The sequence below is a fragment of the Cetorhinus maximus genome, chromosome 1 (assembly GCF_964194155.1).
Source record: "Cetorhinus maximus chromosome 1, sCetMax3.hap1.1, whole genome shotgun sequence".
NCBI lineage: Eukaryota > Metazoa > Chordata > Chondrichthyes > Lamniformes > Cetorhinidae > Cetorhinus > Cetorhinus maximus.
In genome coordinates this window covers 740474-753788 of record NC_135879.1, presented here as the reverse complement: position 1 = coordinate 753788, position 13315 = coordinate 740474, and the positions used below count along the sequence as shown (strand labels likewise).

The 13315-nt window shown below is 45.7% G+C and overlaps 1 protein-coding gene across 2 annotated transcripts in view; it reads left to right on the top strand.

Moving 5' to 3' along the window:
• Positions 1-13315, top strand: part of cplx1 (complexin 1) — a 214669-nt gene that overhangs the window by 99183 nt on the left and 102171 nt on the right. For both annotated transcript variants that reach the window (XM_078541551.1, XM_078541461.1), the window contains exon 2: positions 10894-11000. In XM_078541551.1, coding sequence (XP_078397677.1) covers positions 10970-11000 — 31 coding nt within the window. In that variant the 5' untranslated portion in view covers positions 10894-10969. The remainder of the gene's footprint in view (positions 1-10893; positions 11001-13315) is intronic.

Genomic DNA, 13315 nt, shown 5'->3' with positions numbered 1-13315 from the left:
GCCTCATGGATGCCCAGTCTTGAGTTGCTAGATCTGTTCGAAATCTATCCCATTTAACACGGTGGTAGCCACACAACATAATGGAGAGTGTCCTCAATGTGAAGGCAGGGCTTTGTCTCCACAATGACTGTGTGGTTGTCACTCCTACTGATAAAGCTGCGGCAGTCAGGTTGGTGGGGATGAGGTCAGGTATGTTTTTCCCTCTTGCTGGTATGCTCACCAGCTGCCGCAGACCCAGTCTAGCAGCTATGTCCTTTAGGACTCGGCCAGCTCAGTCAGTAGTGGTGCTCCCGAGCCACTCTTGGTGATGGACATTGAAGTCCCCCACCCAGAGTACAACCTGTGTCCTTGCCACCCTCAGTACTTCCTCCAAGTGGTGTTCAACATGGAGGAGCACTGATTCAGCAGCTGAGGGAGGGTGGTACATGGTAATCAGCAGGAGGTTTCCTTGCCCATGTTTAACCTGATGCCATGAGACTCCATAGGTTCCAGAGTCAATGTTGAGGACCCCCAGGGCAACTCCCTCCCGACTGTACACCACTGTGGCACCATCTCTGCTGGGTCTGTCCTGCCGGTGGGACAGGACATACCCAGGGACGGTGATGGTGGTGTTTGGGATATTATCTGTAAGGTACGATTCCGTGAGGATGACTATGTCAGGCTGTTGCTTGACTAGTCTGTGAGACAGCTCTCCCAATTTGGGCACTAGCCCCCAGATGTTAGTAAGGAGGATTTTGCAGGGGTGACAGGGCTGAGTTTGCCACTGTTGCTTCCGGTGCCTAGGTCGATGCCGGGTGGTCCGTCCGGTTTCATTCATTTTTTGAGACTTTGTAGCGACTTGCTAGGCCACTTCAGAGAGCATTTAAGAATCAACCACATTGCTGAACCAAAGACAACATCAAGGTTTGTCCGAACTGGTTCAGACTGACTGTATATAAAATCCTGAATTCAAAGAATACCATTACTCTCACCTGACATGGAGATTATATTTTACACATTACAGCTCTTTAATGGGATTCACCCATTGAGAAATCAGACATGGCATCAAGGGGCCTGAGAATTTTCTGTCTATTAATGTAACAGAGAGAAAATCCTATGAGCTGCCAACTCTTGGCCCATGTTCCTGAGATATGCGCTCACGTTCTCTGGTGGTAGGTTGGTAAAATTGGTGTTTTAATGTAGATTATCCTAACTCACATCAAATCATGTTCACACCTGAGGAATTGCATAGGGAAGGTAGTCTTACATTGTTTGTAACTGTAACTTGGGGAACGTCTTTCTACTTTATAAACGAGGGAGACATGCCATCTTGATATCAGAAAAGACTAGATCAGACAGTTTGTTTTGGTGCAATATTAGAAATTTTGCCAGTAGTGAGTATGACTCTGACTGGAAATGAAGGTGAGGGGAATGGGGCAAGGGAAGGGGTGGAGAACGGACCGAGGGGAGGAGAGGAGAATGAGGCAAAAGTTTTAATAGCATGGCTCAATGTCAAATGGGATCTTGTAGGAAAGGAGGTCATCAGTACATTGATAGAGCTCTCCAAATTAGCTGGAAAAGTCAAACTCTTACTGTCGGACTAGGAGTAAGAATCAAACATTTGATCAGTTGAATTGAGAAGCTGTTCACTTAATGCAGTGAATTTCAGACTTTTCAGGGTTGGTGTTTCTATTGTGGCTGCAGCCACAAAATGCACCCATTTTCCTGATGCCCATCTTGTTCGAGTTCACTCACACTCAAACTGGGCATAAATTGACCTAAACCAGCATAAATGATCATGGCCCAAAGAAATGCCAAAATCAAATCAGGGTATTTCTTTATTGAGTTTTAAAATTTTGACTAATTTCACCACAATTCCTGTATTTCATACATAGGGTGGAATCATTTGCACTAAGTGCGGTACAGGGTGTGAAAAATGAGGCTTTACCCGCCTGCTGCAATGGTGGATTTTCACACGGTATTGTCCCCTTCCTGGCACGTCCGGCCTCATTAATAATACATTCATGGGGAACACACTGGATCGCTGGCAGGCAGGCTCGAATTTGCCGGGTCAGCTTGACCTCAGCACTTCCTCGCTCTGGGCGCAACAGAACCCAGCCTACTTCATATCGACAGACCAGGCGACAGCTGGTCCTGAAAACAAAGAAGATGGCCGCCCCCACATTTAGTGACAGCTCTCAGGGGCACCTGCTGGATACAGTGGAAGTCTGCTGCGATGTCCTTTACTCCTGCTCTGGCCGCAGGTGGTCCACCAGAGTCACCAATCTGGCCTGGGAGGGGGTGGCAGTGGTGGTCAGCGCCATCAGAGCACAGACAAGGTCAGCCATCCAGTGCAGGAAGAGGATGAATGCTCTCATCTGTTCCACCAGGGTAAATCAACCACCTCATCGCTCTCAACTCACATGTGCCCTGCTCACAATCTCCATCAGTTTGCAGCAGAAGCTGGCTCACAGCTACAGGGAGAGGTCCCAGACCAGGGGGGTGGAGTGGCCCACATCAGACCCCTCTCTCACTTTGAGGAGTGTGTCATCGCACTGACTGGTGAGGGTGTGGACCGTGTCTGCGGTGATGGTGAGGTCCGCAGTGAACACCCATGTGAGGATCCTGCACCACAACATCCCTCTCTCAACACAACTGTGAGTGCTCTCTCTCCTGTTTTTGCCTCTGCTGCTACTTTGTTTCACAGGGAGCTCTGCCAAGTGACTGACGCCCTCAGCCAGCCAGTCACTTAGCTCCATCCAGGTCCTCACCTCCAGCCAAGAGGACACCTCCTCCATTGAAGATTGGGAAATAAGCAGCCTGTAAGACCCGTCACAGTGCTTACCCACACCCTGCATCAGCACAGAGACACACACCTTGGTGGGACCTGGGTCTAGAGCAGGCTCGGGTTCACAATCTGGTGGTCACCGCACAGACACATGTCTGCAGCAGGGGGAGGCAGGTTCAGTCGAACTCCCCAACACTTGGAGGACTGCTAGGAAAGATGCATCTGTCAGGTCTGAGTCAGATGACGAGCCTCTGGATCCGGCCTTCCAACTCAACGTGGAGAGTCAGCAGAAGGTGGGGTAACATCACACAGAGCTGTTGGAAGCCCTCAAAAGAGTGTCACGTGAGGCAGAGGAGTGAGTCCACCTGCTCTCTGATGAAGTGGTGCCCACATGTGCGCGTATGGTGGTCTCCATGGTAAGGATGGCAGATGCTATGGGGTCACTAATCCAGCAGAATGCAGAGATGCGTGCAGACCTGCACTCCGTCGCGGGAGCCATGGGTGAGTTCCTGCAGTGGCAACACAAGAGGGAAATGAGGCACCTTGACGTCCTTCCAGGTGCTCCTTCCCCTTAAGGAGTCAGGCCGGGACCTTCGGGCGCCCGAAGAGAGGAGGAGCGGCAGCTGGATACCCCTGGGTCACCCACTCAGGAATCTCAGAGGTTGTCTGCTCCCTCTGAGTCCCCTTTGCCTGTGACTCCTTGAACCTTGCCCTCTGTCACCATAGAGGGAGCAGCTGGCCCACAGGGGCGCAGCCAAAGCAAGCCAGGGCCCTCAAGGCCTCAGCTCTCCAGAGGATACATGCCAAAGTGAACAGAGGCAACAGGGCCAATCACTGATTCCACCCCTGCTGCGGATGTCAGGGCAGCACCTAGAAGAAGTGGTAGTGCTCGAAAAGTTAAGAAATTCTGATCACAAGTGGTTGTCCAGGTGAACACATTTTGTCACTTTATAATCTGAAAGTATATTCACTTTCACTGAATAATGTGTAATGTTGTTTTTCAGCTTCAGGCTTTGTGAGTCCTCCCCCTGCATTTCTCCCTCCCCCACCACCCCCCCCACTACCAGTTCAGCTGCACGTAGCCGGACCAGGAGTGATTCTGGAGGGAGAAGTGTGTGTGTGGCAGGGCCTTTCGGGGCCTCTTCAAAGCCTCTCCCACACACACAGAGCCTTCCTCCATCGCACTCATCTCACTGTCCCGAGCATTTCCAATGCTACCTGCTGGGATTCTCTTTCCGTTGTCCGTCTGAGCCGAGCTGTATCTCCCCCCACCCACTGACCACACTCCCGTCCAGCACCTGTACCTGTCCAACACCAGGATCCGCTCACTTTTGATTTTAACAATGATGGTTGTGGTCAAGTATCTTGTCAGCTCTTCCATCTTATCCCCTCCCCAGTCACCCATGTCCTTTCCCCCATCACCACCGACCCCCCAGCATCAACTACCACCTCCCCACTGTCACCTACCAACCCCAACCCTTGTCCTTCCGGGATGTCCAGGTGAACAAGCAGGTTCCATACCTTCTGGGCAGGTGTGTTTTCCTGTCTGTGTAACGGTAAATCACACATGGGGGATGATGCCAGACTTGCCTCACTTTGCACCCCATCACCAGGATGCAAACTGTGTTCACGCCCACCTCCAGCAGGATTCACGTTCCACCATCAGACCATCCCACTGTGATTTCACGCCGGTGTGAAACCAATTTCTGCCCCTTTCCCCCACCACCCGCCATGATGCCCATCACCAACGGGACCGGACAATTCTGCCCATAGAACATTCAGGCACTTGCAACCTTTCAGCTCCAGTTTTATTGATTATAGTGCAGAGGTTTTTTTAAACTGCATTCTCGGAATTTGTGCTTTCCCTGAAAGAGGCACCACTGCTTATTGCCCTTGACAGGGTGGTGTTTTGGCAACTCCCTGAAGTGCTGCAGTCCATGTGCTTAGACATGTTTTCCAGGATTTTGTTCCAGTGACAATGAAGGAACGGTCTATAGATTTCCAAGGCAGGATGGTGTGTGAATTAGAGAAGAATGTGGAGCTTGTGGTGTTGCCTGCTGCTCTTGTCCTTGTCAGGGGTAGAGGTCGCAGGTTTGGCAGGTGCTATTGAAGAAGTTGAGATTTGATGCAGTGTATCTTGTTTCATGTGCTAAGACTATCAAGTAAAACATGTACTATCAGGCAAAACAATCCCTGTTGAAAGCTAAAATGAAAATTGATCCTATACCAGTGGAGTACAAAACGATAGAAGGTACACTAATGTTGTATAATGTACAGCTCAGATTGTACTTAGAAAAATCTAAGCCAGGGAGAGATAAAAGACTAGGAACAAATCTGATAGCTCATTAGAAATCACTGTGTATGTTATGAACCTGGAATAATATGAGAAACAGACACTGGATTAAAGCTGCTGTAAATTGCTTGTGTTATTCAGTCAGTTAATAACTTTGTTATCAGCTTCTTTACATTTACTGTAAAGTTCAGATGGTACTGTTAAAGTCAATGTGAGATGTTTGAAATTTGCTTTTTTCACTCATTTGACAGAATGTTTTAATACATACTGGTATAGCCTTTATTCAGCTTCGTGACGTGAGGTGATTATTTATAGAAAGCCACACAGCTGTGGAATTTTCTCAACTACACAAAAATGAAAATAGCAGTGGAAATGTGAATGCAGACTGCTGCCCTGGGTGTGTTTTGTGCCGGTGGATGAGGATATACAGACAGTTTTTGAATTTCAGACTTTTAATCAAAAATTAATTTATTGTCGTTGTCCTTTAAGTTCTGAAAAGCAGACATTCTAACTTTTCTGGAACATTTGTGGGAATTACTCTATTCCATAAATTGATACCTACAAAATAGCATTAAAGGATGTCTTGGATATGCCAGTACACAGAATTGTGATTGGTTCTGATTCTTGTGCACAATGGTCTCTTTCTTGCTAATAGTGTTGGAGCTCAATATTCTGCTCCTTCTCTGAATCAAATACAGCAGATTATAATTAACACAATGAGCCAAATGACCTTTTCCTCTCCCGTACATTGTTCTGTAAAGATGGGATGGTCAATACCAGAATAGAGACGTGAGACATCACAGAAATTGGATAATGAGGGATCCAAACAAAATTTAATCACTTCCTCAATCCTATTTCCTCCTCCACCCCTCTACTTATCTACAAACTTTCTATTTTATGTTCAGTTTATGTTCTGCCTTCCTGCTTTAATGTGACTCTTTCTGAGCTCCCTCCCCTGCACTGATTCTTAATTTGTTCTTGGGCCTTATCACAATAAATCAAATAAGCTGAGGGCATCATTCTGTTTCCATGACACAGCTTGCTTGTTGGGGCTGATCTGTTCTTCCTTGCACTCAGGGAGCTCTGCAAACTCAAGTGGGGGACATTCAGCAGGGGGGTCATGATCAGGAGGGAATCGTTTATGAGGGAAGATGTAAGGGGACCGATTGGAAGGGGTTGATCTGGGTGGACAGTTGGGAGGGGGGCCATCAGGGGAGGATCGGGAGGCGATTGGTAGGTGTTGGGGGGGGTGCGGTGGTGGTGAATGCAATCAGGAGGAAGTGGCAGTAGCAATCTGCTGATCTTTTGTGGGTTCAGGAGAAGCACAACATTTTTGGGTGGCCTCCAGTTGTTTCTTTTAGGGACTTACGAATCCTGGTAGAAAACGAGGCTCCAATCAATTTGGCAGTGGCTAACCCGCAGGACTCGACCACGCTAAATTGGTCATTTGTGTTAGGCCAGTTTTAGACCATAAAATGGGCTCATGTTAACTCTAGATCCCTAGGAGCTTCTTGTTGGAACAAGGGTGATGTAGGGATTGTAGCACTTCTAACAAGCAGGGACTTTTCCTGCAATAAGTAAACCATGTTTATAAATACAAACATCATTTATATCATTTATATTGGTTAAATGGCCTGTCAGGTCCTTGAGATATAGCCTGCTGTGTAAGACCAGCCGACATTCTTTAGTTCCCACTGTAGAATTGAATTCACAAATAATCAGCAGCAGCAGAATCCATAATTTCACTGGTTTCAAGAATTATGAAGAAAGGGCATTAAAACTGTTTTACTGGTCATTATATTTTAGAGATGGCAACATTTTGTATGTTTTTAATCTATCCGCCCTCACAAATAGTTCAAAGGATATTTAAATAAATGAACGTTGCCATTTTCAAAGCCCCTATGCCACAGGAAAAAGCCCCTCTCAGCTTGAGTTTCACTATAATTTATCATTTAGTGAGGCCACAAGAATGCTGAGTGAACTGGAGATTGGAAAGTGACCAAGGAGCGGAGAATTTTTGCGTGAATGTGGCTGAGATATGTTCTTCAAACCTCGAGTTGACTTAAGCTGTTTAAAGATGGTTTAAGTCTTTACCATCAGCACCTATTCTGCTATCACAACTAGTGTATTCACAACAGCTGTATTCATACAGCACCTATAACATACTAGATCATCCCAGGGTGCTTCACAGTATTATCATACAAAATTAGACACACACAAGAAGATATTAGGAAATGTAACCAAAACGTTGGGTCAAAGAGATAGATTTTAAGGAGTGTCTTAAAGGAGGGCAGAGAGGTAAAGAGGTTTAGGGAGGGAATTCTAGAACAAAGGGCCTTGGAACTTGAAAGCATGGCCAACGATGGAGTGAAGGAAAGGGATGGAAATGGAGGATCGCAGAGAGTTGTGCTACTGCGGGAGGTTACAGAGGTATAGAGGGGCTTTGAACATGAGATGAGAATTTTAAAATTGAGGAGGTACTGGACCAGAAGCCAGCTCCCCCGATGGCCTCACCTGCTGACCTCCACCCTCTCCCCCTGCCTTCACTCACTGGCCTCTGACTCTCTCCAGCTCTCTCTGGCTCTCCCCTGCCAGCCTCCACCATGGAATCCCTGATTAGCCAATCGGAGTGTTCTGACAGAATGGCCAATCAGGGCACTGAAAGGCGAACCAATTAGGGCAGTGAAAAGCTGTCCATTTCAGGGGAGAAGCTTGTGGGAGCATTCCGATGCAGCAGCTTAATGGTCAGTGAGTGGGTGGCATTCTGATTCCTAGGGTGCAGCGCAGCACAGTGCGAGAAGGAGTTTTTTGGGTTTGCATGACTGGAACATGAGGACAGGTTAAAGGGGAAGGGACTCAGGGGAGCTGAAAACCTGGATGTTTGAGCAATCTGAGGAAACTGTTGGGACACCAGGACACCTAGTGAAGAGCCAGAACTGTCCTGGCAAAACTGTCTGGTCACCATAGAGATACCAGAGGCCCTGCATCTGTAGCCAGCTGAGCAGGACCGTGTCTGTGCTCCCTCCTCAAGGGGAACTGACCACAGCTGCCTCTGCTTCTGTCATCTCCTCCTGCACAGTAGTGCCATGCTTATAACCCAGTGTCATCGTATCTAAACACATGAGGACCCACCTCCTTAATGAGTGCATTGCCCTCTATAATCACCATACCCAACATGAGTGCCCAATCCGCCAGGGCCAACTCCCTCATGGTCTGCGATCCTGGTTATTTATTTATTTTTATTCATTCATGGGACGTGGGCATCACTGGCTAGGCCAGCATTTATTGCCCATCCCTAATTGCCCTTGTTTAGAGGACATTTAAGAGTTAGCCACAATGCTGTGGGTCTGGAGTCACATGTAGGCCAGGCCAGGTAAGGACAGCAGATTTCCTTCCCTAAAGGATATTATTGAACCAGATGGGTTTTTACAACAATTGACAATGGTTCCATGGTCATTAGACTTTTTAATTCCAGATTTTTATTAAATTCAAATTCCACCATCTGCTGTGGCAGGATTCAAGCCTGGGTCCCCAGAGCATTAACCTGGGTCTCTGGATTAATGGTCCAGAGACAATATCACTACACCATCGCCTCCCCATCGTTCTATCCTCTATTGCTGTGATGATCTGCAGGTAGGGAATCCCTCTGCCTGTTTGGCCCCTCTCTCAGGCATTTTGTGCCCATTTCTCCTGCCAGGACAAAGGAGACTGTGATAAGGCATGACTGCTCTCCTTGACCAATGGCAGCTGCTCCAATTCATTGGAGGGTGTATGTTTCAGTGTTGGCAGGGCCTCAGTGGCAATATGGCTCAGAGCCATTCTGAGGGGTCAGTGCACATGCCCTTCCCATATTCAGGAACAGCATGTACCCTGAGTCTCCTCAGCTGGTGTGTCTGCAGGAGGGTGAATACCCACAGGCCTGTCATGAGAACTGATGGTTGCACTCACCTTGCCAGAGCATATCAGGTCATTGAACCTTTTCCTAAACTAGACCCAGGCTCTTCCGATGAAACCACTGCCACTGACAGTGGCAGTGATGTCCATCCACACTTGCTTGACCTGGGAGGGTGGCCTCCTCCTGCCAGCCTCCTTGCCCTCATGGCCTCCAGCATCACCTCAAGGCTGGCATCTGAAAAATGAGGCTGTCCTTCTTCAGGTTCCAGACCTCCGGCTCTCCTGAAACAGATTGTTGCAATGAATTTTTATGTGAATCTTCAATTCTACTTTCAGCACTCAAAAGGCAGCCATAGTAACGGCTGCTACATGGTGTGTTCAAATTAGACCCACACTTGAGTTGGTTCACCTCCGTTCCTACCCTGGTGGCTGTTAATTGGCCATCAATCTCATCTCCATATGAATTAACTGGTCACCCCATGAAACTGGAAGCTTATTACCATTTCACCCCAGGAGGTTCATCCCGAACACCCCAGAACAATCTCGACCTACATTTCCCTCCCTCCAATGAAAATCCAGCCACTTGAGGCATCTAATTCTGCACCACCCTTCCAAATGCTATTACCCACGCAAAGAAATATAGAGGACAGTAATTGTCCCCGGGATGATCATTTCAATGTAATTTGTGTCAGCATCACTCTATGTTCTGACATTAAAACACATTAGGGGTAATTTTGACTTCGGTTGATAGTGTAGAAGGTGATATCGACTCAGTCACCTGTGATACAACATTCTGATTTTCATTTGCATCGAGCAATGTAACTGAGCGCGTGAATCAATTTTAGGTGATGCCTCCATCACCTAAAATCAATATTACCCATAAGTGTGTTAATGTCACCTCAGATCTGTTCCAAACACTAGTTTAAACATCTTTGTTTGGAGCATATGCCTGGAGTAGGTATTTTTTGTTTTTAACCATTCACCACTGGCTAGTTTTAGAAAAGACATGGAGCAACAGCACGTCCCTGAACAGTTGCTTTTGGCTTGGTGCTGCTCTTTAGCAGGACAGAACCCAAAGAGAAGTTGAAGTGTTCTATATGGGCATTTGGAGTTGGAGTTTGAAAATGGTTCTGTGTGCCTAATAAATAAAAGAAGGAATGTGTACAGCATTTCGATAGTGTTTTTCACATTCAGGATATTCAAATACAGGTGAGGCTGCAGGAACCCCTTTTCTGGGGTTAAGCTGAATTGTATGTTGGAGTAATAGAGGCACCTTTCTTTGGCTACACCTGACCAAGAGTGTTCAATGACATCTGATGATACAAAACAAAATAACTTCATTCCTATCACTTTGCAGGAAATATGAGGAAAGGAAGCATTTACTGTATATATTGTGTGTCTTACATACAATGTGGATAGTGGATTGTTCCGCATTTTCAGAGTTCCCAAGAAGTCAATGTTCTTTTTACTATCTCACTTTCTACTTTTAATCTTCTCATAAACACGATTGACATGCTGCAGTCTGGTCTTCTGAGTGCCAACAATCCTCTCTGGTATAGTGATAAAATGACTATTCTTTCATTCAGCATTAAGTGAACTGTTGCAATCTAATCCTGTCCTCATCCAATGGCCACTTTGCCCAGTGAGAATCATTGTGCACAATCATGAGCAGAAGCCCTGCTCTGTTCTCCCCTTCTAGACAGGGACAAAGGCTGTTTGCAGTCCCCCGAACACACCAACTCCAGCTTGGAACCTTCCTGTTGGATGTGACTCAGTTTCATGTGTAAAATCTTTCTTTAATCTAACTGGAAAAGAGCATTTGTCGTGTTCTTGAAGATTTCAGAACAGCCCCATAATTTCCACATTCAAATGTATTCCAAAAATTATTGCTTTCAATGTTGGTAAGTGCAGATATTAATGGTTTTGCTATTTTTTTCAGGTTTCTAAGGACGGTTTCTGTGTAACGTGAATGTAACAACTGAAGTTGAAGGTACAGAAAATCATCAGGCGAGATCATGGACTTTGTTATGAAACAAGCCCTGGGAGGTAAGTGTGATCATTGGGGAGAAACATGGGTCACTTGGGAACTGGCTGTAACATGTGCCTCCACTGGCAATACATGTGTAGTGGGCAAAGAATTGCAGTAAGAGTATTCACACAAGGAGAACAGGTGGAACTTGGGCATGCGATTAGCAGTCAACTGAGACAGAAAGTCTCAATAAAAACAAAAGATAAAAAATAAAGAAATAAGTACAAAAATAGGGAACAGAAAAATCACAAAAACTTAATAAATTGCATTCAATAAAACAGAAGTTTTATTAATATAATGAAACAGTTGACATAAAAGTACTGTACAAAAATAGTAAGAACAACATTTAAAGATGAAGGAACAAAAGAGTAAGAAAAGAATAAAAAAAACTATAAGAAACAAGAAGGATTCAAGAAAAATGTCAGAGTTAATTCCCTCCAGTGGCCTGATATCAAACGTTAACAATGTGAATTGATGGACTATATACTTTCTCCCAATATTTTCAATAAGTGATATGTTGTGAATAATGAGTAATAAAGGGCATAATATGAATAATAAGGAGTGGGTTATGTGCAATAAAAAGGTTTATGGGAGTGATAAGGGTATGTGGGTAACAAATGACGTCATTTGAATAACAAGTATTGTAACATAAGCAGTGCAAACCGAGGGGTGTGATATGAGCAACAAGGAGTGTACTGTGTGTAATAAGGAGTTTGACTTGAGTAACAGGGGGTTGAATATGAGCAATGAAGTATTATTACTTCTGCTATCTAGTGACATCACAGTCCTTATTGCTTTGAATGTGGTCTAGAAATCCTACAGGGACCCTCCTGATCTCCAGTTGTACCTTTGGTGGAAGAAGGGGGAGCCACAGTTACAGTGTAAATTGCAGATTATTACCTTTCTCCTGGCATTTTGCAGTATTTCACTAACGGAACATGGAAAATTGAGAGAATCCCTATGAATTTTCAGGACATATTTGTCTGTGTTTACAAATTTTCTAAGGATACATACATATCCCCAGCCATGGAAATCAGCACAAAGTTCAGCAAAAGCCCATTTCTGGTTTGAGGCTGTTTCCAAACTGTGCAGCGAGCTGGATTCTAACTGACAGACAAATTCCCCCACAGACATTGCACTGCCGTCAATAGTCAAGGTCAGTTCAGCCTTGAACTTCCAGCTCATTCTAAGCTGCCACTGCAGCGTCAGCCAATCTACTGTCCAAAAATCGATCAAGCTGGTGAATGATGCTTTGCATGCCAGAGGCAAAAATCTCATCACATTCCTTATGGGTTAACCATCAACACTGCACTTTTCCCACCTCCTCTCTGGAACCTTTATTGACCATTTGTCCCTCCCTCTTCCACCCATGTCCCAACTCTGGGTCCGCCCCTCTGCCTCCTCCAGCTCTGATCCCTGACCCCCATTCAGACTCTCCTGCTCCCTCCAGTCCTGAACCCTGACCCCAATCGGACTCACCTGCTCCCTCTGGCCCTGACCCCGATCGGACTGCCCTGCACCCCCTCTGGCCCTGACCCTTGATGCCGATCAGACTCTCCTGCTCCCTCTGGCCCTGCCTCCTGACCCCGATCGGCTCTTGTTCATGATATTGTGATTAGTGGAATGGGTGTAATGGTATTATTTATGTGATGCCTTTACCTTTCGGGTTCTGAAGTGCATATGAAGACAAGGGAGAATTTGGGATTTTGCAGGTAAGAATCATGAGGAAATTGTGTGAAAAAACAACTTTAACAATCTCTGCTTGTAAATTGTGAGAAGTAATTCAATGTTACAGTCAGGAGAGATAAACCTGTTGAATAAATAAATATAACTATTTCACATTCCCACAGCTCTCCTTTCAGTAAGTTAGTACTTATATGGAATAGGAGAGAGGAAAGTGTGATGGACCAAACTCTAAACAGGGATGTGTCTGAATTTCAAATTGATTAATCTTAGTCGATTTGCTGGCAGATTGGAACAGATGCTAAACATTTACAACCTCAAATTTAAGCTGTTAGAAATTCTTTTCTTCTTGAGAAGCCTCCAGCATGATCATTTCCACAATAGCTTTCTCTGGATCGGAATTTCTCATCAAAGCACAATTTGTTTAAGTTACGAATGCACAGATAGATGACACAGAGCATTAATTGATGAAAACCCAGTTAGGGCTAAATTCAATAGCCACCAAAGACAGGTGCTAATAGTGCAATGTGTGATTAACTCTTGGCTGTTCAATGTGATGCAGGCAGTGCACCAACGTCATGCAGCCAGACTGTTGAATGACTGCACACTTCAGCAAGGGGCCCAGAATCATGAGAGCCTAGCACATGTT